The sequence below is a fragment of the Hirundo rustica genome, chromosome 9 (assembly GCF_015227805.2).
Source record: "Hirundo rustica isolate bHirRus1 chromosome 9, bHirRus1.pri.v3, whole genome shotgun sequence".
NCBI lineage: Eukaryota > Metazoa > Chordata > Aves > Passeriformes > Hirundinidae > Hirundo > Hirundo rustica.
In genome coordinates this window covers 10,617,255-10,640,877 of record NC_053458.1, presented here as the reverse complement: position 1 = coordinate 10,640,877, position 23,623 = coordinate 10,617,255, and the positions used below count along the sequence as shown (strand labels likewise).

The 23,623-nt window shown below is 51.5% G+C and overlaps 1 protein-coding gene across 8 annotated transcripts in view; it reads left to right on the top strand.

Moving 5' to 3' along the window:
- PTPRF (protein tyrosine phosphatase receptor type F) overlaps nt 1–23,233 on the top strand; it is a 375,361-nt gene extending 352,128 nt beyond the window's left edge. For all 8 annotated transcript variants that reach the window (XM_058421775.1, XM_040073022.1, XM_040073025.2 and 5 more), the window contains 11 exons: nt 4,655–4,778; nt 6,747–6,922; nt 12,849–12,968; nt 14,025–14,179; nt 15,463–15,748; nt 17,353–17,531; nt 19,942–20,068; nt 20,290–20,415; nt 20,999–21,153; nt 21,289–21,424; nt 21,560–23,233. In XM_058421775.1, the coding sequence (XP_058277758.1) occupies nt 4,655–4,778; nt 6,747–6,922; nt 12,849–12,968; nt 14,025–14,179; nt 15,463–15,748; nt 17,353–17,531; nt 19,942–20,068; nt 20,290–20,415; nt 20,999–21,153; nt 21,289–21,424; nt 21,560–21,628 (1,653 nt within the window). In that variant the 3' untranslated portion in view covers nt 21,629–23,233. The remainder of the gene's footprint in view (nt 1–4,654; nt 4,779–6,746; nt 6,923–12,848; nt 12,969–14,024; nt 14,180–15,462; nt 15,749–17,352; nt 17,532–19,941; nt 20,069–20,289; nt 20,416–20,998; nt 21,154–21,288; nt 21,425–21,559) is intronic.
- The last annotated feature ends 390 nt before the right edge of the window (nt 23,234–23,623 follow it).

The window sequence follows — 23,623 nt, the reverse complement described above, 5'->3', positions numbered from 1 at the left end:
CCATCTGCTCTGGTGTGGGGCAGAGCGCGGCCCCACCACACTGTACAGGCAGGCAGCAAGCTGGGGAGCAGGGCACAAGGGTCTGGCAGCTGCTTCTAGCCTGGCTGCCCGGGGAAAGTATTTCATTTTTAGTGTACAGTGAAAGCTACAGTGAATTTACGGTGTGGGATTAATGGAATTAAACAAGTAGAAGGAATGCTGAACTCCCTGGCTGGATGTGCGGTGGTGGCAGGCGCTGTCGCTGTGTTGGAGCTCCTCCTGTGGGCACCTTCCCACGCTGCAGCCTGTGCTCCCAGGGCAGGATCCTGCCCATGGGCGCTGCAGGGTACCTGCCCTGGGACAAACTTAGTGGCACATACCGGCCTCTCACACTGAGGGATCCAGCAAGCTGAGCGTTGCTTTGGTCCCCTTTGGTGCTGTTAACAAACACAGGACAGGCTGGCTTCAACCAGCGCTGGTTCCTTCTTTCCTTCTCTCTTGTACTGCTGTTGGATTCCTATATCACCTTCCCAGGGGAAGATTTTTTCCTTATTCCTTTCCAAACTGCAACTTGTGGCTATTGCCCCTCGTGTCCAGTCCATCCATCGTGTCTATCCAGTATATGGCCCCCAGGAGCAGAGCAGAGCGTATGGTGAGAGCCTGGCAGTGTGGCACTGCCTGGCACATTAGTTCTTGGTAATCTTTAGGCTGTATATGAGATTTGACTGTGCTCCGGCTTCCTAGTGTGGTAGAGAGGCTGCAGATCTCTCCTCACAGTTTTCTGTGGAGAGAGAAACACTGGTGGTTTGCCCAGACCCTGTATTCACTTGCATTTCCTATAAAGCCACTGAGGACACTGCATCTCCCGTGCCTGCAGCCCTGGCAAGGCAAGTTAGGTAGCGGGAGAGGTGCTCGGATCCCTGGGGCCAGTGAGCCCAGGAGGTGCTGGGCCCAGGATCCAGGTAGCCCCCAGGTAGCCGTGGTTTAATGGGCTTGCCGTGGGTTTAATGAGCTCACGGGGAAGCCACCCGGCAGGCACACGGCGCTCACGTTCCGGTAATAAGAATAATAAGGCTGAAGTGCTGCCAGCAATTGATTCAGAAGCACATTATGTCCTCATTTGAGGCGTGGCGCAGATTGACAGTGGTCAATGCTCCTGCTAATGCGGTTGATTTCACAGGAGGACGGGAAGCACTCGCTGCCTGAGCATCTTCCTGTCCCCATGCCCTTGTGCAGCTCCCTGAGGGCACTGCCTGCCTGGGCTCTCCACTCCTGCCAGCAGCAGAGGCAGCAGCAGGGCCTCTGCAGGCAGAGGGATTTTGGAACTGCACTAAGGAAGGGGAGCAGCAAGCCCGAGGTGGATTGTATCTGAGAGTCAAACTGGCACTCAGGGATGTTTTCAAGGCATTTGTAAAATGCTCTAGAGTCTGTTGAGGAAAGAGCCTTTTTCCAATCCCTTTTCAGTGGTCTGACTCTGTCTTTATGGCAGTAGCAGCAGGGGTCCCTGAACTGCTTTGGTGAAATTGTTCCTTGCACTTCCATGCTGGGAAGGAGGAGTTTTACTAATTGGGCTTTTTCTTAATTTGCACTTGCTGTCTTACAGCATCTCCCTATCACTTTAAAGCAAAGCGAAAGTCATGGTGCTTTTAAATTTGCTCCTGGCTCATTTGCTTCTAATTTCCCAGCCCTTCTGCTTTCTAGGAAGTGTTACTCTGCTTGAGTTGTAGGATGAAGCAGTGATTCCCATGAGCCCCAGAAAGGAACAGGAGCAGGCTCCCAGTGCCAGGGCAGTTGTGGAGCAAGGTGCTCACAGAGGCTGCAGAGCATTGTAAAGAGATGGGACAAGACTTGCCAACCACTACTCCATCTAAGGGCTCCAACTCTCTCCAAGCAGCCCATCATCCTCCCATTTATTTACTCATTTGTTTGCCTTAAAGGGGGGAACAGGTGTACATTAATTCATCACCAGAGTTTAAATTAAATCATTTTACTTCTAAATGAGTCACTAATTTGCAGGAGTATTTAATTAGAGCCTCTTTGCACTCAGGTGCTGTATTAGTTCTGGCTTTCTCACCTGTTTGCCCTCTTAAGAGGCTGATGATGATTAGACCATTTCTGCACATACTCGTTGCACATCAAAGCTGTTAACCCTAATGGCAACACCTTGATGCTCCTCCTCCTTTCTGGAGGCTCTTGGCAGCCTTGTCCTCCCCCAGGAAATAATCCTTTCCTCTGCTGTGGCAGGACACAGACTTGCTGTGCAAAGCACTCTGCACCCCACAGCTGGGTCAGCCCTGCAGCCTTTTGGCAGTGATTTGCAGCGTAGATTGAGCGTGAGCAACTGCACTGAGCTCTGCTTGCCTCTGCTGCAGGGGTAGGACTCACTCCAGCACCCACCTGTGCTCATTGAGTGTTCAGAGTCCAGTTACAGCTGGTGCTTTCTTGGGTTGCTTCTTCACAGCAAGATGTTCACTGATACCTTCAGAGGCAGTCTCAGCTCCACCACCAGCTACTGGTGGAGCTGAGACTGCATGGGTTGTCTGTGCAGATTGAGTCCATCTTTTTGAAAAATAGGTGTTATTTATGTTTCTAATAGGCATTGGTGGGTCCATATTTTCCTTGTTAGTTTGTCTATTTGTGCTTCTCCTTCAATGTGCTCTGTATTGATCAGACTGATATCAAAACCCATCTTACTTATCTCTACTCCAAACCATAAAGTCCTTTCATATTATTTTTTTCATGTCTTTGATAATTTCTGCATTCCCTTGTGCAGTTCAGGCCCACCACTGGTGGGCAGCAGTCTTCCCTGCCACATGGCTGAGAATGGGGAGCATCCAAAGAGCTGATCCCCTGAGCAGCCTATTCTGAGTGCAAAATACAGGTGCCTTTATGAAATGAAGTGCTCCTGAGAGCTGTGAGCTGTGCTGAGATGTCTCTGTGCCTGGGCAGAGGAGAGTGCAAAGCCTGTGGCAGCCAGGCCACTGGGTTTGCAGCCAGAAGTGATGCTTGCAGCCTTCACTCCCACCATCCTGGCTGCAGTGCCTCTGAGCACAGTGGCTGCCTGCTTATTACACTGATAATAGAAAATTGCAGGTTTTCTGTAGGAAATGTCTATTTACATCCTGCATTTCCCAAACTACCTATTAGCATCTCTGTGATGTCACATCCTCCTGTGCGTTTTTGTCAGCTCTGGCTGCTCTGCCTGCAGGCAGCCTGGGACACACCTGGGGACAGACAGCTGCCACCTGACACAGCACTGGCCCATGCCCTGCATGTGCTGCAAAGCCCTCAGGGCTAGTGCAGCAATGCAGACAGTGCCTGTGCTCCATACTCAAGCCAGCACCCGCACCCACTGCTGACTGCTTGGGAAGTGCCTGCTCCACAGCACAGGAGCAGAGGGGACATCGATGGGTGTCATTTTGTGCACAGCTGGTGGTTGGTGGAACTAAGCAGAGGGACCACGAGAGCTGTTCATGTCAGCCCAGTCAGGGAGCTGTGCCTCCCACCTCAGCCTTTTGCACACAGCTGATCCAGAGTTGACAGGCATTTCACTGCCTGAGAAACCTTCTGACATGGCTCTGCCAAGCGATGAACATGGATGCCTGCAGGGAGCACAGCGTGCAGTGCTTCCCTTGGCCTGTTTCCCCAGTGTTTTTGTGTGGGCTACTAAAGTTTCAGAGACCCTGTGCTGGAGCAAGACTTTAAGAAGGTTTTGATGGTGTTGTTAATTTCGAGGGGAAGGGTGTTCATGGGATGACTGATTTCTGCTGTAGCTGCTTGCCCTGAGCTTGCCCAGGGCTGCATGTGCAGAGCAAGTTCCCGCGTGTCTTAACCTGTGTGTCTCTCAGACAAGAAGACCATCCCATCTCAGAGGGGTACTCAGGGGATAGTCCTTGTTCACATTGCTTTGTGTGTGGACTGAGATGGTAGAGAAGGCTTTGGGAAGAGGCTGCTTGGTCCTGGAGCAGCCATGGACTGAGTGCACCAGCACATGGCTCATGGAAGAAGCACTGGGTGTGTGAGGCCAGGTGGGAGTGGGCATTTCAGGCAGTTGCATAGTGTGCAGGCCAAGATTTATAACCATGTCTCTTCTCCAGGTTTATAGTTTCTTGTCACTCTATTAACTCAAACGAGAGGTGTTTACATTGCATAAGTAGCTGGAGCAGCGCATAGTAACCTATTAATTTTCATGACTATTCCCTGGCAAAAGCTCATAGGCTATCTTGCAGGACACTAATACCGAAAGCTCCTGGGGCACAAAGTACCCAGGACTTGCTATATTTCAAGAGTCTGAAGTTCAACAGCTAATAAAACTGCTAGGTCAAGATCTGCACAGTCAGGTCTCTCTGGAATCCTGGCAGAAGACCAAATTTCTGCTGAAGGGTGGCTCCAGAAGAAAGGATGAGCATGCAGCAGAGGAAATGAAGGCTCATCTGCAGCAGGCTGCCCCACTGAGGAACTTCTTTTCCTGCAGATCATGGGATGCATGACCCATGGAAACTGGTTTTTGGTGTGGTCTGGCTTGACGCTACTGCCATGGACACCCATGGACTCTGTGTCTGGCCTGGGGAGAGGTGTGCAGGGCAATGCAGATTTCCTGACTGAAACCCGTCTGCTGCAGCATCCCAATGTGTAGTAACCACTACCAATTCCTTCCTTCTCTTTCTCTCCACAGTCCATTGATCCTGGACAGCAGTTCACCTGGGAGAACTCCAACCTGGAAGTGAATAAACCCAAAAACCGCTATGCAAACGTGATAGCCTATGACCATTCACGTGTCATCCTGACTTCCATTGATGGTAAGAGTAACTGGAGTGGGTACCCCATCAAGTGGCTGAACATGACTGTAGCAAGGAGACCCATCTTTTACTGTGTTCTAGGCTGAGCAGGGATAAACACCAAGCATCAGCATGATCAAATGTATGTTCTGACTGGCCAGAGGAGAAAGGGCACTGTAGAGCTTTCCCAGTATCCTCAGAGCAGTGCGTTCTGTGTCGTTGCTTCTTAGTACTGCTGTCAGCAAACATATCTGTCCCAGCAGCCTCCTTTCCCACTGTCCTCTCTATGTGACTTCAGCTGCCTTCCTCAGTACATGATTAAACATGGCACTCTTAGTGCCATTGACACCCTCTGTCCTAACACAATTGTAGGGCCAGTATCTTTCTCTGGGACTTGTCATTATATGGTCCCAACTAAGTGCCCAGAGCAGCACAGGATGAGGGGTGCTTCCCTTAGGACATCAGACTCCATACATCCCTGTGGGAGCTTCAGGCCTGGGTGTCCATAGCACTGACCCCATGGCTCCAAGAACCAGCCCCACATCCCTGGAGTTTGGGCTAATACATGTTTGTAGTCATCTTGCACACAGAGGAGCTGGAGCCCAGGCTCACCCATTCCTCTTGTTTTATAAACCAGCACCCAGTTCTGCACACCTAGACCTGAGCCCACTGATGGAGGATGGGGAAGATAGAGCTAATTCAATGCACCCCTGCTTGGGGAAGGAACTGGGGCCTGGCTTTGCACACAAGTGGCCCTACAGTCACTAGCGTCCTTTTCTAGGAAATGGAAAAGCCTTTTCTAATGGTAATGCACTATTCATCCTCTTCAAGAGGAGGAGAGGGGGCCAAACAGTCCCTGACAGCAAGCCCAGTAAGCAGTAGCAGCAGTAGCAGCTGTGTGTAGGCCTGGCACATCTGCTCATGGGCAAACCCTCACAGGCAGCTGTGGGGTGAGCACGTGGGGGAATCCCTGTTTTCCAGCCTGACTCAGTTGCTGTAAGTAGTGTCTGTGCCTTCCCGGGAACTGTTCCCAAAGCACCCTGCCAGGTCTGCACCGCCCATGCCAAGGGAGCGAAGCACTGCACTCCAGCTGCTGCTGCTCCCTCAGAGCTGCCAGCACTTTGTGTCTGCTGGAGACTGCTGAGACTTGTAGAACAGACCTTTAGAATTTTCCCCAGGATAAAAGGACGAGGGGTGACCCCCAGCCTTATTTCCTTCCTCTAATGAAATGCAGATGCTCTCTCCTGGGGAGACAATGAGATTCCTGCTGCTTTCTCTCCCTGCAGCCCGGGCAGCCCATGCTGAGCAGGGTTTGGAAACAGCCTTGGGCCTCTGCTTTGCTGAATTTATTTTAGTAACTATGTGTTTGCATTTTAAAGGCCTTTACGAAAAATTCCTTTCCTTAACGTGGTGGAGGCCGTGTGGGGGCTGGAGCAGCCTCTGCCCACAGACAGCAGTGGGGATCTCACACTGAAGGGTTTCAGTGGTGGTGGGAGGAAGATCTCTGGCTCCCTGGGGATAGTCATCCCTGCAGAAAGGATGGGAGGACATCCCTGCCTGGCATCCCTTGCTGACAGAGACAAGCTAATAAAGGAGCCTCATTTTTAAAAGGTGCTGTAGGACCATAACAAATTGCTGGTGAATTTAAGACAATTATTTCAGTCGGTTGCTTGGGGCCGAATGAGCTCCTTAATATTCCTGCCTGTGAATTTTCCTTTGTGTGCATGTGGCAGCTGTCTCTCTACTTCGGTGTTGCTTGCTTGTTGCATTAATGTGGGAGTTAAAAAGGAAGGGTTCTTCTTTTTTCAGGCACCACCCCTGTCCTTTGCAGGATCCCTGGGAGAGATCCTGACATCATCCCATAAAGACGACTTGTCAAGAGCCTTGTGAACATGCCAGCCTCTTCCCCTGCCTGCGGGGCCCAGCAGAGCAGTAGGTACAGGGTTGTGGGCTTACCCCAGTAACTTCTGCCCTCTTTCTCCTCCACAGGAGTCCCAGGCAGTGATTACATCAATGCCAATTACATTGATGGGTATCGGAAGCAGAACGCCTACATCGCCACACAGGGACCGCTGCCAGAAACCCTCAGCGACTTCTGGAGGATGGTGTGGGAACAGAGAACAGCGACTATAGTCATGATGACCAGGCTGGAAGAGAAGTCCAGGGTACAGTGTATGCTTTTTCTCTTTTCTGGAGCTGTTGAGGGGTAGAAAAGAGGAATGGGAGCACTTCACAGCATAAGGGCACCCAGGGAGGTGCAGTTCCAGTGATGTGGCTCGCTGCTTCATGCAGCCCAGCAACAAATGCCTTGTAAGCATATCCCTGTGGGGCAAAAGGGTGGCACAACCTCCTCTTGCTGGCCTGATCATTTACCTCTGTTTTGCCCACGTGTCTGCATGTGCACCCATCCTTCCCTGCCCACATCACTTGCATCGAAGGGGGAAAGGAAAGCTCTGAACGGGGAGTGTAGACCATCCCCACAGCTGAGAAGCTGTGATAGTTGGGGGGTACTGGCAGCATCCAGCAGCCTGACAGGGCCCTGGCATTTCTGGCAATGCAGGGGAATGGCTGACAGGGTCTCATTGCATTAACAAGTCTAATTTGTGCCTTGTCCAATGACAACATGTATAAATGATCTGCTTATACTGCCAGGATTAGATATTCTGATGTAATAAACACAAAGCTGCCTGCAGACCATGGGGAAGGCAAAGAGTTGAAGGAGTGGGAGCCCTCACTGCAGATGATACAGTTTTCATGACAGAGGTTCTTACTCAGCCCCTGAAGCAGGAGTTCGTAAGCTGTGACCAAGTGCTCCTGCACCCAGATGCACCCTTTGGGCAAAGCCTGCCCAAGGAGGAGGCAGCTTCTGCCTCTCATGATTCAGTTTGTTCCTAAAAGTAAAATTTTAGCAGTGAGCGTTTGTACTAGCAGAATATTTTAGTGTTGCCATGCCAACAGCAGAAGGGGCTTGTGCACTCAAGCTGTGAAGCACTGATTATTTTTAGCCCAATAAGCTCATTCTTTAGAAGCAGAAATGGTCAAGTTTGGGTTTAGTTAAAACTTTTGCCTGCATGCTCTCTGTCCTTTTCAAAGCTTTAGCACCGAAATGCTCACGAAATGTCTAAGCCCACCCTGGCTGGAACCACCAATCACCATGGCAAAACAGATCTGCATTTCCTAATGTTCAAAAAACATTGTTGATGGGTTTCCTGGGCTCTTCAAATGCCCTACTGCCTGCAGGGAAAAAGCATTCCTTGGAGATGAGCTGTCTCCAGAGATCCAGCCCCAGCTTTGCACTGTGCTTTCTGCTGCAGAGTTCTGCCTGTTCTGTCCAATGGCCACTGTCACCCACACAGCCCAAACAGGCAGGGAAATGATTCTGACTAGCCCTGTGGCTCAGGGATTGGCACACAGACTAAGCAAGATGAGAAGCTTCTGATCAACTGCACTCTGCAGCTGAGGGTTATATGGAGACTTTTTTGTGCCTTCACATTTCAATGATGGAGCATATATTTGAAGAACAAGGAAGAGCCCTTCTGGATTGCCAAATAAATCTATGCTTGGAACCCTGACTCACTTAACTTCTGGGCTTCTTAGTTATGGCAAGGCACTCCAAAGTGCATGTTTCTTGAAGATAAAAGGTTTCCTTTGACCCCAGAGGGACTTGTCTTTACCCGAGATGTCTGTGCTGCTGAGCTGTGCCTTATCTCCCCCCAGCACACCCCATCCTATCATCCTGCAGTGTTGGTTTCTGTCCCAAACACAGTGCATATGGTCAGGCTTTTGGTGACACTGTGAATCCTTGTTATGGGCAGGAGGTGACCAGAGCCCTCACAGAATCTCAGGCAGCCTGCCTGATTGGGCACACTGCCCAGGGGCTCTAGGCTGACCTGACCAGACCCAGACCCCTGCATTCGCTCCCTGGCACTGCCTGCCCATATCCTGCTGCCTCTTTGGCACATCCCCAGCACTAAAGAGAAGTGGCAGTTTTCTCTGGCACTCTGGGACAGGCAGATTGCCAGGAGAGGCAGTGGAGAAGCCTGGTCACTCTTGAGTTGAACCAGTGATCCGCAGGAAGGACTTCCCTGGATGTGTTTGCTGTACCCTGTACAGGTATCTCAGGGCATTCCCTCACAGCAGGGCCCTGGTGGGGAGTTGTGATGTGGACTTCCAGGAGATTATTTTCTCTGGGGTTTTTTGTTGTCTTTTTCAGCATCTCTCCAAGGCAAGATGGCTTTTAGCTACCCTCCTGCTCTGCTTTTCCTCATGCCCTTTTGGTGGTGGCTAGAACTCTCTTGGGTGCACACCTTTTTGGGACCAGTGAAGATCCTAATCCCAATCATTGCCCATTGCTCCAGACTTTCAACATGAGTCACTGTTTGCAGTTCATTCTGCTCCAGAGCCTTCAAACTTCATCTGATGTAACCCCTTGGGTCCCTGCAGCATTGCTGCCTGCTGATGCTCACGCTGCTGTGGGACAACACTGCTCCAGGCAGTCACATGGCATCACAGCATTACCCAAGGGTGACCTTGCTTGAAAGTCCCCTTGCCCAGGGGTTTGGTGCAAGCACAGGACTGTCTCTCCAGCTGCAGAGCCTGGGGTGGGTAGCAAGGCCTCATGGCGTGCTGCCCAGTGCAGAGCAGGCTCTGCTGCCTTTCCAGGCGAGCTCCCCAGGTCACCCTTGGCAGTGCTGTGATAAGCCGAGCGGGACCAGCAGCAGCTTGGCAGCCCTGTGGGGGTGACACTGCTTTAAAGGGTTCCTGAGCTGCAGAGGGAAAAAAAAAATCTTTAAAGAGCATCAGCTTTTATGGTCTGCAATTTCAGCTGGCTTGATGGTCTAAATCATCCTCCCTTTTTCATGTTTTCACAAAGTAAGAAGCACATAAAGGATAGAAATGGCTGGATTGTGCAATTTAGCTGCCTTCAAAGCTTTACAATCAGTTTCAGAATCATTTGGTGGCAGTTCAGAAACACACATTGTAGATTAGCTTTCCCGAAGCTGCGAGCGTGGTGCATCCCTGCCGGGCTGTGTTGCCAGGAGAGAGGTATTAAAGCAGGATTTCTCCTACCCTGGGCTATCCCCAAGAGCCTGGCAGAGTAAGGTCTCCCAGAGCAGTACCGTGGCTTGTTCTGTTCCAGCCCAGAGCACCAAGCAGCTCTTCCTGGGGTGTGATCTCCCCTGGCATTTCATGTCCCCAGGAAGGGGTGTTGAGAGGCTGGTGCTCAAGGTCCCTGGGGAAGAGAAGCCTGGCAGCCAGCCCCATCGTGCTCCAGCCCTCTTGCTGACAGCAGTGCCATCTGGAGCTTGTGAGCAGGGTCGGGAGCAGAGCACAGCTCTCAAGCTGAAGAGAGGTGCCCGGCTGCTCTTGGGCTCAGGGCGTCAAAGGGGAGGGACAGGAGCCACTCAGTAAAGCTGCAATAAATGGCTGTTCAGGACATTAGTGTGCTCCTTAAGTTAATGAGAAACAAGCACTGCCAGAAGAAAACATCTCTTATCTGCTTTAGTACCACAGTGCATCGGCTTCAGCATAAAATTTACAGAGCTTGAAAATGGGGCATAAACATTATGGGTAAATTTGGCAGAAAATGTGACTGACTCTTATCTGGTCATGAATAAATAATTTTCAATTACCAGCCCAGGCATTGCTATTATTCCACACAGGGAACTCCTCTGAAGTTTGTTTTGTGCTTGAGTACACAGCCCTGCAGCATGTGGGTGGCAGGAGGGGACTGCTGTCCCTGAGGTGTAGGCTCAGGCACAGGGACAGGCTGTGCTGTTCCCCTGAAACATCCCCTGCAAACCACAGCAAGCAGCTGTCCCCAGCATTTGCAGGGTGCTGTGCTGCTCTCCTCTTTCTTAGAGATGGTCACATCATCCCCAAGCCAGGCAAGACAAACTCGGATCTCGTGGAGACAGCCTGCAGCTGCTGCCCCCTCATGGGGATGGGATCAGTTTAGCTGTAAAATAATGTTTGTGACCTCCAAGTTGCTGGTGCTGCAGCCAGTCAGTGTCAAATGCTCTGTTCCAAGTGAGGAAGAGGAATCCTGAGATTTTTGCAGGGCCTGCCATGTTGCTACAGGTCCAAGGCAGCACAGCAGCCCAAATGGCAGGAGGCAGTGGGGCTGCTCTGCTTGCACAGGCACCTGCAGTATCCAGGCAGTCTTGCTCCAGGCACTTCTGCCAGGACAGGCCTTACGGAGAGCAGAACCCAAAAGGCAGGCAGAGATGGATCCCTCTGACTCCAAGTTGCTGCACTCCAGAGGAGAGTGCAGGATGAGGGCTCTTAGCTCTCACAAGCCCCACCCTGCTGCAAGTGGTTTCAATTAAAAGGCAGAACTTCATTGATTCCTAATTAAGCTTATTGTTTCCTTTCCCACACATTCCCCTGTAAACACGTTCTGCTAATAATTAAGTTTACTATTCCTTGACAAGCACAGATGATCTTCCATTCACTCCTCTCTCCTAGAGTGGGAAACCATTTTCGGTGTGGTGCACATGGGTGGGAATAAAGTCTTCCTCCTGTCAGGCACTGAGCCTCTGCAGGGTGGGGGAGCTAGATACCAGATGAAACAGGGATGCTCAGGGTACCAATTAAATAGGGAGCTTGGGGCTTCACAGAAAAAAAAAATAAATGGAGGAGTAGTTTGCAAACACTGAGCTGTGAAGAGGAGGAGGAGGAGAGCAGCAGCATGTGAGCAGAGAGGGATGTGCAGGGAGGTGAAGGGGACAGAGGGACTGGCCCCTGGGGGTGTGTTTGGCTGTCTGCCAAGTAGGATGCAACAAGAGCTGTAACCAGTAGCTCAAAGCATTCTGGCTGCAGAATTGGAAGGGGGTGATAAGGATGATGCAGGGCAGGAGGTTTCCAGGGAGCAGCGGTGTTTTTGTGATGGGACAGTGCTGTCTGCAGGAAGGGGCTGAAAGGATAGTTTGGTCACAGTCCATGCCTTCTTGCAGAGGGAGAACAAGATGTGTCTGTGTCTAAGCTGGCATCTGTTCCTTGCAGAGCCTTTTGAAACATCTGGGAGATGTACATTATCAGGAGTGTGCCACCTGCCACAGGGGCAGGGTGGCGTTGCTTGGTGATGCTTGGTGCACTCAAGCCTGCAGCAGTGCAGAGGGTGAATACAGCATCCAGGCTGGAGCCCTGGCATGGTCTGTGTCCCACCTGTCTCCAGGGTGGTTTACTGCCCATGGCCGTGCTGGCAGGGGCACTCTGGGTACTACGGATGTTACAGGAAAGGTAGTGCCTGTTGTTGTGTTGCTGCGTACTGTGCTGGACTCAGCTCTGTCCTGCCACAGCTGTGGATCAAGGATGCCAGGCTGGCATAGCTGGGAGCTGGGTGGGACACAATCTGTGTCTCATTCACCTCGGCTGCCCTTTGAGTAGAGCTGTGCCCACAGACACCACCATTTCCTCTTCCCTGCTGCACTAGCTCTTCTCCCATCAACACACAGCTGCCAACCTTCTCTTTATCCAGATGGAGCTCAGGCAGTACGTGGTTCAAGCAAAGCCCCAAAGATGCCCATCTCACCAAACAGGAGGCAGAGAAGAACTACAGCAGGCACAAATCTCTACTAGGAATTGCTGCTCACTGTCTTGGTATCTGGTGTAGCTCTTGCTGCTCTGTCTGGTGGCCTAGCCCCTTTTGCCGCTTCCACCGATGGCTCCAGGGGAAAAAGAAAATCCCTCTTTCAATGAGTAGCAGGGGAAAAGAAGATCCCTCTTTGAATGAGTAGCCACTCATTGAGATCAGCTCAGATGGTCAGAGCTTGGTGCTAGTAACACCGAGATTGTGGGTTCAATTCCCATATGGGCCATTCACTGAGAGTTGGACTTGATAATCCTTGTGGGTCCCTTTAGCTTAGAATAGTCTTGTGATTCTGAGTCATATGGAAAGGGGTCCATGGGGTGCTGCCTTTTTGCTGGTGATTGGGACACTCTGGAGGGAGGAAATACGGATTTTAGAGCCGCCCCCTTGCACAACGACTCATTTCTGTCTTTACCCTTTGTAGGACAGAGCCCTGTTCCTCGTGCCAGATGCCCCAGCCAGTAGCCAATTACTGACCCATTCTCCTCACCTCCCTGCAGGTAAAGTGTGACCAGTACTGGCCAAGCCGGGGTACAGAAACCTATGGGATGATCCAGGTGACCCTGCTGGATACAGTCGAGCTGGCAACCTACACCGTCCGCACCTTTGCACTGTGCAAGGTAGGGCACTGGCTGGGCTGTTGCTGCTTCACGTATTGCAGAGATGCTTCCCAATGCTGCAGGGTGCTCCATGGCCCACAGACAGTGGCCACTGGCTGTACCTGGCTTGGCCAAGCATGTGTCAAGTCCACACATGAGCCATGTCTCACCGATGGCTGCAGTAGATCAGCTGCAGGTTGTGCATCTGGCCACCACTGGACTTCGGCCAAGATACTTGATGCTCTTCTGTGTGCTTTCTGTGACTGACCCCAGAGCAGGGCTGTTCTTGCCTCTGGTGAGTGCACAGGTAACAGCTGTCCTCCCATTAGAGGAACGACATGGGAAGCAGTGAATTTTTATCACTTCTGTCACTAATAATGCAAATGGAGGGGCTCTTTCTGGTGTGAGCATAAACCCTTCTCTCCTGCCTGCTGCATTCCTCATTAGTGTTTGGAAATCCATGGGGGCAGTGCCAGCAGCAGCATGTCAATGCAGACAGGCTTTGCAGCGAGCTGCTTCTGTGCGTGACTGAGTCTGGGCCAGGAGCCCAGTGCTCAGGGGGGACACACTCATGCCCCAGGAAGGCCCCAGCAATCAGCCAGCCAGTCCTACTGCTTGCTGCATAGATCATTCAGCCAAGCCCAGAGAGGAGCAGGGCAGTCTGCAGACACAGGCTGATCACCCAGCCCAGTCACACCATGATGCAGAGGAGCAAGGAGGGAACTGGCTGCTGTAGCCCTTCCATGCCCAGCGCCCATTCTCCCTGAATGTGCAGTGAGTATACAGGTAGTGAACCTGTACTGTGCAGAAAAGAGTCTTTCACCATCCTTGCACTCTGCTCCACTCCTGCAGAGATGCTCTGTTGTCTGTATAACTGCCTTTCTACAGAGCATCTTTATGTATAGGAGCTTCCTAATAAACCTGCATTTTTCCTCCAAATTTTCCCTGGTGTAAGGTCAGTACACGCGTTATCATGCAGAGCTTTGCATGCCTGTTGCTGTTGTTGCCCCATCAGCAGGTTCCTGCACTGGGATGAGACTGTTCTCATGCAAAACAACTCCTCTTTGTTTTCAACAGAATGGCTCCAATGAGAAGACAGAGCTGCGACAGTTCCAGTTCATGGCTTGGCCCGATCACGGGGTCCCAGAATACCCCACCCCAATCCTCGCTTTCCTGCGACGGGTCAAGGCCTGTAACCCAACAGATGCTGGGCCCATGGTTGTGCACTGCAGGTAGGACTGTGTGTTTGCCTTCTGGCTGCAGGAGCTTTAACCTGTCTGAAAGTGGAGTCTCCCCTTCTTGTGGGAAAGGTTTCATGGTGGCATAACCTGCACTGCATTCTTGGGCTGGCAGCAGAACAGGCCCAGCAGTGGTAATGCAGGGGTGGCATTTCTGTTCCTACTTCTGTATCAGATTAAACAGCACTGCTACATGGAGAGCCTCAGAAAACACATTTTCCTGCAAAACTGCAAGTGTCATTTAAAAATTAAATTATCTGTGCCTATAAGTGGGTGGTACCTTCAGAGGCACATCACTGACAGAAATGCATGCAGTGACCTCTACGAACAATCATATGCAGTATTTACAGCAGCACTCTTTCACAGGGTAGAAAGGCAGTTCTAAACACCAAATATTAGTCTACTAAGGCTCAGCATCTAACGCAGCCAAGATTTATTTGTACCAGCCAGGAGGAGACTGTTACTGAACAAACCACTCCATCATTGCTGTTGCAGCATACGCCTTACCAGCAGTGTTTAATGCTCTTCTTTCATGCTCTGTTTCAGATGGTAGTGGGGTATAATTAACACACAAACAAGCTGTATTAAAGCCCTGTTAAGGATATGACTTGCACCATAAATGAGGAAGTGCCTAGCTCCCTATCTCTGTCTGTGTTTACATGTCACAACAGTGAATCTGTTGTTTTCAGAGTGCTCTCGGAGTGAGTAGCCTGAGGTTTGCTACTGCCTGTCCAACAGTTGTGGAGAGGCATTTGGTGCTTGAGCAAAGGGCTCAGTACAGTTGTGCATTACCTCAGCTTTCTGCTTCCCCTCTCAGGTTGGCTGTGCTCGTTTTATGGGTGAGGAAACAGTGACCCAGGTTAGGGGACAAGCAGGCTAAAAATTACAGACTTTAATGGTGTTAGGGCCCAGCCCGCTCTTCATGTCTTCTGACTTCACACACACCTGTGCTGTCACTCTCCTGCCTGTTAAACACATTTCTCCTTCCCTTGTGGAGAGGCTGCCACCACAGGGATCAGCAGGGTGACTGAAACCATACCCTTTCCACTCCAGCAGTGAAAGGGGGACAGCAGTAAGGCTGAGGAGCCTCTCACATTCTCCAGTGATTCTCTCCCTCGCTCCTCCTGTCATTTCTTGTTTGGAGCTCCACTCATAGGGAGCAGCCTTTACTCCCCTTTTGTGTGCCCTAAGTCCAGGTGATCTCTTAAGCACTGTTAGAGCTCATGTGACATCTGGAGGAGACTGTGTCTCTTAGACCGTGTGCTCTGCTCCCGCAGTGCTGGCGTGGGCCGAACCGGCTGCTTCATTGTCATCGATGCCATGCTGGAGCGGATGAAGCATGAGAAGACCGTGGACATCTACGGCCACGTGACGTGCATGCGCTCCCAGCGCAACTACATGGTGCAGACAGAGGACCAGTACATCTTCATCCATGAGGCCTTGCTGGAGGCTGCCACGTGTGGCAATACTGAGGTGCCCGCACGCAACCTCTGCGCCCACATCCAGAAGCTGAGCCAGGTGCCAGCAGGCGAGAGCGTTACTGAAATGGAGCTGGAATTCAAGGTTGGTGGCAGAGCCCCAGCATCCCACTTCTCTAGTGCCCTGTCTCTGCCCGTAGGCCACTCATGCAGGGGTTGGGAGAGGTGGGCTATGGATCATTATAGACAGTAATTCTTTTGTGTGTTTCTAAAGCAGGTAGGCAGTGATTTAAAATACATTTGAATTGTAAAGCTTGTGTCAGCCACGGTCCCCCCTGGATTGGCAGCTTCTGGGGAGGAGATAAAAGGCAGATGGATGTGCAGTTCCCAGCAGCACATTCTGCTCTAGGTTCACTGTGCGGCAGGAGCTGCATCTGAAATCAGATGCAGATCATGTTAGTGATAATTGATGTTACTGTGAACAACTTGTCTGGAAACAGCTCCAGTTTAAATATGTGAGACATTTCTGCTCTCATTTCTTCGATGCTGAGCTCTGTAATCTTTTAACCACCTCTACACCAAGCCTCACTGTCTGGAATTGGTGAAGGCAGTGTTTTAAGGCACACCATTTTTAACGCAAACCAAGCCCACATTTTTCTGCCTGTATCTGTGTATGCCAGCTGCAGATATTTATTACAGCCTTGGAGCTGGAAGTGAGCTCTGTTAAGTGCCCATATTCTCAGATGAGGTGCATTAGTCCAGTGAACTCTTGCAAGGGAATATAGCTCACGCAGCGGACCATGCAGACTGTGAAATGAACTGCAGCAGTACAGCTTCACCCTGGGGATTCCCTCCAAGTGACAAAGGAGCAGGAGAGGCAAAATATTGACTTTCCATGTAAACTGGGAATAGTTGAGAAGCTCTATCCTGTGGTAATCAGAGCTGCTGGTATCCTGGGGTTGGGACAGTAAAACAGGCTGCCTGAGTGTCTCATGGTGACACCTGCCTTGAGAAACTCCTCAGGAGAGTCACAGAATTGTGCTCAACTCAAGCAACTCTGTTGTAAGAAAGACAAAAATTTATTTTCCTTTCATTTCTCCAAGAGAGAAATTCTTGAGAACAGTAATGAAATTGCCCCTCTCTGTGCCCGGGCAGTGTCCACTGCATGGGAATCCCTGGGGAGTAGGATATAGGAGGGCCTCACATGGCTGCACTGCTCCCCAGAGAGCAACCCTGTCCCTCTGCAGAGAGCCTCTCCTGTGGTCCAGCTGCCACTCAGAGAGAAGGGCGATTCTGGAGATGCTGGAGGCAGTCTTTTGGGAAAGGAAAACAAAAAAAGAAAGAAGCTGGCAGGGGAAGAGTGATATCTGTTTGAATGTGCCAGCAGATCTGAGTAACATATTTACCATGACTCCAGTTTACGGGACTCAAAGAGAGACATAAAATGTCTCACAGTAACCCAAAATAGATCTTCTTTACCTAAAACTGTCACAATTCTCACATTTTCTTGGGTTCTTCTGGGGTGAGAAGTAAATAGCAAGACATTGTTGGAAGAGGAAAAGCTTTGCTTCCATGCCACCACCAAGCGCACATCCCTGGCTCAGCAAGGTACAAAGCTCCATTGCTCTGTGTGTGTCAGAGAGCTGCAGCGGGTCTCCATTCCACTACGTGACTGCTGCCAGGGTCTCGATTCTGCCCCCAGACTGCTGCATCCCCAGCAGGGATCTGATGTGTCTCCTCCTCTTTCAGACGCTGGCCAATTCCAAAGCACATACCTCACGTTTCATCAGTGCCAACCTCCCGTGCAACAAATTCAAGAACCGCCTTGTGAACATCATGCCGTATGAGCTGACAAGAGTCTGCCTGCAGCCCATCCGGGGAGTTGAGGGCTCTGACTACATCAATGCCAGCTTCATAGATGGCTACAGGTAAGGATTACCTTGGGTGACTGTGCCAGCTTGTCCTGCCTGCTTGGGAACCCAGGCAGAGCTGCCTTCTTTCCCGAGGACTGATTCTGACTGCCTGAGGTGTGCCAGGGACCACTTTGTTGTATTTTATCTATTTCCATCTTCTCAGACACTGCAGTGTGTGTAGTTACAATATGTGAAGACTGCCTGTGAGTGAGTGCTGCCAGGCTGGCTTGTGTTGCTGTAGACAGATGCCCATATGGCTGGAGTGGCAGGCTGTGTTGGCTCCTGTGGAGGTTTTATGGGATATTCTGGTAGGCATCCCTTGGCTTGTGTTTTATATCTACAGTACCTCACTCAAACCTGCCTCCCCTCTTGTAGCAACTAGAGTTAGAAGTGTGCTTCCACTGAGTGGCTGATCCTGGCAGCAGCTCAAGGCTTGTTTCATGTCTTGATTTTGGGAGGAGTCCAGATCCTCAGGCAGGGCTGATGCTGGACACTGGGAAGCCCATCACCAGCTTCCTCTCTCCAGAACACAGTTTAGAAAGCACAAATTAAGATCTGCTGGGGCAGTAATGCTTAAGTTTTCTGTATCTGTCTGCTGATATTCTCAGATGCTAAATACCAGGAGAGAACAGCCCAGCGGTCACATCCCCTTCCCAACCAACCGCTAGACAATAATCCAAACCAAATCACAATGATGCACATAAAAGGCCTGTTCCTCTCATCTCTCTGTGCACCATCACAGTAGGGTGATCCCTCATGTGCACCATCATCAGTGCTGGAGTGGGGGATGCAAGGATAGATGTGGCACGTGTCCCTTCCAGCTTGGCTTTGCACTCCTGCCTCTTTTGGACTGGTACTCTCCCAGAAGCAAAAGGCACTGCCAAAGGGAACAGATGTGGGTGCAGCCAGGCCAGCAGCTCTGTGCCTTGTAGCTGCTCCAGCAGCTGAGCCCAGCAAGAGTTCCCAGGGAGAAGGGCTACATGGAGGCAAGAGTGGACAAGGAGCAAAAGGGGAACAACCGTGGGAGCATCCCAGCACCGGAAAACCCCAGCAAGCCAGGCTCCCTCAGGGTGGGACCGAGTAATGGGGAAGGATGAAGGGGCTGGAGAAAAACTGTCACAGAGCAAAGGGAACCTCCTGCCTGTGTGGTGCGGAGCCATCCACCACTACTCTGCAGCCTGAGTCTGACAGATGGACTGCAGCCACTGTCCTGGCTTCAGAGCTGATGGAGACACTGGCTTTGCCTCTTGGTGATGCTATGGAGGGAGGGCGAGGGCTGCCAGCACAGCAGATCCTACCATTTCATGTGCTACTTACCCCATCCCCAAGTTCTGTTATCTCTTCCCATCCCTTCCTTTGAACCAGCATTCTTCTAGTTATCTAAAGAAATCAGTTGGCCCAAGGTCTTGCAGATATCACTGATGCTGCATCTTTATTAGCTTTTTCACTTCGTTGTGCATTCCTAGTCCCTGTTTTTTACGATGTGTTATAAATCCACCTGGAAGCAGCCCCTGTCTGCATCCCTCATGTTACAGCTGCCCTGCAGCACGTTCATTAATTTTAGCACCATTAAAAATAGCACCAGTAGAGGGATGCAGGCAGAACGGAGGAAGGAAGGCAGGACCGAAGAAGCCAGCCCTGGTCCCGCGGGCTCCAGCGCCCCGCAGTGGTGGAGCCATCCCGGGCTCTGCTGTGCCAGGCTGGGAGCTCAGAGAGCCACGGTACCAGCAAGCCAGAGCTGAGTCCAAAGCACCCAGGGGGATTTCTTCAGGGTGAGTGGCAGTGTGGGGCAGGTCACAAGGGAAATTAGGGAAGGTGCTCTGGTTGGCAGTGGAACCAAGAATAGAAGCAGACAAAACTATATTCATGGTTTCCACACTGCCCTCGTTATTGTCTGGAGTGTGTAATCCAGGTGACCTGGTTCAGCTGCTCTGTGTTTTCCCATGCAATGGGGGGGACAGTGGCTGCTACAGAGAGTAGAAGTGCAGGAACACAGGGGTGCTGCTGGGATCATCCCCAAGCACAGCCTCTCCTTCCAGGCCAGGTGGGTGCTGGCAGCCTGCTAATGGAGGCCTGGGTGCCAAGAGGGCTCTCAGTGCACCAGCAGCACTGGAGACAAGCAGCAGCAAGAGGCTGAGCTGGGGACACCATCACCACAGCAAGAGCCTTACTGGATCCTCTGTGTTGTGCTCACTGTGTTTGTGGGGAGCACTTAGAATACAAGTTCTGGACAGGCTCATCTCTCTCCCAGAGCCCATGGCTCATCCTAGAGACCTGTCTCCTACAGCTGGATTGTCAGCTTTGCTCCCTGGTACCATGCCTGGGCCCTGGGCCTTGCCTCCAGCTCACCCAGCCCACCAGTTCCCCGGAGCAGCTGCTGCCCATCTCTGAGAAGCTGCTCTGAGCACCATTATGTTTGTCACAGGCATCAGAAGGCCTACATCGCCACGCAGGGACCACTGGCCGAGACCACGGAGGATTTCTGGCGGATGCTCTGGGAGCACAACTCCACCATTGTGGTGATGTTGACAAAGCTGCGTGAGATGGGCCGGGTACGAGTCCTGCTGTTGGGAGAAGGGAGCTATGGGGCTGCTGTCTGTGGGCACGAGGTCTTGGCTCTCCCAGTCTGTGCTCGGCACCACTTGCTCTGGGCGAGCCCCCCACTGTCTGGTGACTGACCCTGTGGCCCCACAACCACAGAGGCTCCCAGGGAGCGGGAGGGAGGAGCAGCAGCTTGTCAGTGCTAATGTCTTGCCCTGCTCCTCCTCCACAGGAGAAGTGCCATCAGTACTGGCCTGCAGAGCGCTCTGCCCGGTACCAGTACTTCGTGGTGGACCCCATGGCAGAGTACAACATGCCACAGTACATTCTCCGGGAGTTCAAGGTGACAGATGCCAGGGTGAGTGCGTCTGCTGGCTCGCCAGCTCTCCTGCCTCCCATGCCTCTGTCCTACCCAGGCCAGTCAAGGGAGCATGCAGCAGCTCCTGGAGAAATGGGAAAGCAAATGCTGCCTTGCACTGCAGGCAAAAAGGGCTGCTGCCCACCACCTACTGCTCCTCTCTCCACAGGTTCCTGCCCATGAGCAGCTCAGGAATCCCTGTCAGCACCAGACCCTGCCTTGCCTGTGCTGCTCACTTGGGCAAGCGGGTCCCCCTGCACCTGGAGTCAGTGTGTGCAGCATCTGACCAGGCACAGGACCCTTGTGTTAGAGTAAACATGGTCCTAGGACCATGGAGCCCAAACGCTGACCCAATGGACCATGTAGGGGCCCAAAGCCCTGCTCAGCTCAGCTACCCTGGGGTGAACATGGGAGAACAGAGACGGGTCTCAAACATGCAGCATCTGCCTGGGCTCATCTGTGGCCTGTGCACCTTCTCACCTGGTCTGGTTCAGGGGGTCTGAGAGCAGGTTGGACACTAGCACTGAGGGGGCTGAGGTCAGGCCCTCACAATGGTTCACATCTAACACCCTTCTCCCTGCAGGACGGCCAGTCACGGACCATCCGCCAGTTCCAGTTCACAGACTGGCCTGAGCAGGGAGTGCCAAAGACAGGAGAGGGTTTCATTGACTTCATCGGGCAGGTGCACAAGACCAAGGAGCAGTTCGGGCAGGATGGGCCCATCACGGTGCACTGCAGGTAAGTGAGGACTGCAGCCTCTCCCCAATGAGCATGTCCCTGTGCTCCAGGAGCAGCTTGCACCACTGCTGGGAGCTCTGCAGAGCCTTTCTGGGGCTGGCAGGACTCATAATGCTCCTCTTGCTCCCTGTGCAGTGCTGGGGTTGGGCGCACTGGCGTGTTCATCACACTCAGCATTGTGCTGGAGAGGATGCGCTACGAGGGCGTGGTGGACATGTTCCAGATGGTGAAGACCTTGCGGACGCAGCGGCCAGCCATGGTGCAGACAGAGGTGAGTTCCCCTCCTGTGTGTGGCAGTGGAGATCTGTGGGAGAAGGGAGGGGCCTGATGTCTCTGGATGTTGGACTCTACAGCCCACTGTCCTTGTGTCCCCTCTGCTCATGTTTCCCTCGTTGCTGCCTTGCAGGACCAGTACCAGCTGTGCTACAGAGCTGCACTGGAGTACCTTGGCAGCTTCGACCACTATGCAACGTAACAGTGCTTTCCTCCAGTCGTGGTGGGGATGTCTAGGAGTGGAGACGGGTCCCTCTGAGCCAGAGCCGCCCATTCCTCAGTCCTTCTGTACAGGTGGAGGTATTGCCCAGGCAGCAGATCTCCATGCCAACCAGTTTTGACCACGGCATTTAGGAACTTAGCCCCAGCGCCAAATGAGGGAATCCGACTCCAAAAGCATTTCCAGTCTCTGGCTGAATTTCTGCTCATGTGCATCTCTCACCCTCTCTCATGCCGACTGCATTTCACAGCGAGGCTTTAGGTGGGTGGAATGGGATCTTTTTTTGAAACATGTAAAATAGTTACTAGTGGTTTTTATAATCTTCTCTCTCTTTTATTTTTTGCAAGTCTTAATGTTTTGCCCAAGCAGAACTGGACCTGCCAAACCTTTGGGAGTTGGGTTTTTTGTTTTTTTAATTTCCTTTTGCTTTTACATTTTTTACTGCCCTGTGTTTATTTCAGCCCAGTCACTGCTGGTTCTGCCCATTTTAGTGCAGCTTCCTTGGTAATTCGCAGCAGCTGGCTTGTGGTTCCTGCCCATCTCCATTCCCCATAGGCTTTTTAATCCTCTGTAGAATATGAAATTTCATGGAACTGGACCTAAGCTACCAGTTATTTTTTTAGTCTTCTCCCCCCCATTATTTCCTTAGTAGGTGTGGGTTTGGGAGGGCATGTGGGGTTGCCGAAGAGGCGTCCCTTTGTCAGCTGGAAACCATTCAGTCCTATTACAATACGTGTTCAACCAATCCAGTGACCGTGTGTATTGGCAGATCCTGATATGACGTGAGTTGTCGTCGCCTTGTTTGTGAGAGACCCGAAATCCCGGGCTCCAGGCATTGGAACTCTATTTGTGTGTCTTGCTGGAAAGGGGGCAGGAGTAGCGAGGGGAGGTCCCACAGTTCCCCAAGGAGGGGATGGAAAGAGCAAGACACGGCCCTTTGTGTTAATCCCATGGTTCTGTGCGTGCAAGCGCCATCCTGTCACCTCTCACCAGTGGAGTGCGTCAGAGCATCGACAAAGGCAAGGAGCACAAGCCCAGCAGATCCACAGGAGAGCTGCACCAGCTCTCTTTGGAAGCAGGGTACTGCAGGGAAGGGCAGGGGAGTACACATGGCTTCAGAGGTTGGGTGTATCTATAGTTTCTGCTATCCTGCAAATGTTAAGAGTCACTAGAATATTGTACTTTCCGCTACTTCAGGATGTTCTAATGAACCAATGTGGCAAGACTACTGGACTTAATTTAATGGTACTATATATTAATACTCCTTATTATATCACGCTTGCACTAAAGATGGGGAGTGAGCAGCCCTCTTTTGAGTGCATTGAGTTATGAATAAAGGTGGTGGAAGGGTATCTAATTGTATTATCACATGTATTCCGAATGTTAAGAATCCAAGCTACGTTGAAATCAGCAATCCAGGGTTGGTAATGTTGGAGGACACATTCATTTTTACCTTGTGGATGCATAGTGCTGTAGGGGTCACTGTTGTATACAGTCTGTTTTCTATTTGTTAATAAAAAAAAAAATCTACAGCATCATTGCATAATTCTTGATGTTAATAAATTTGAATAATTGGGTTTCATACAAGTTGGCTTTCCTGTCTTGTTTCTTCTGCAATAAGCAGAGGCCATAGAATCTTTTGGCAATGGGCACACTCCTCAGCCTGTGGCAGGTAAGTTCTTTCCCACAGGTACATCCCAGCCATGAGTGCACTGCACTTTCTCCAGGGACCCTGTGCCTATAGGGAACTTGGAAACCTTCTGTGACAATTCCCTTTGTGCACGTGTGTGCTCAACTCCTGCCCACCTGCAGCTGTATGAGAGTGCACTGACTGGCTGGGCTTGCAGGAAAGAGGGGTCAGTGATGATTGTGGTGATGATATCAGTTGTTGCCAACCTCCTGGGACGCTGCAGTAATGCTGTTCTGTAGCGCTGAGCACAGCCATGTATTCACAGTTAGTGCTCAGCAGTAAAGCCA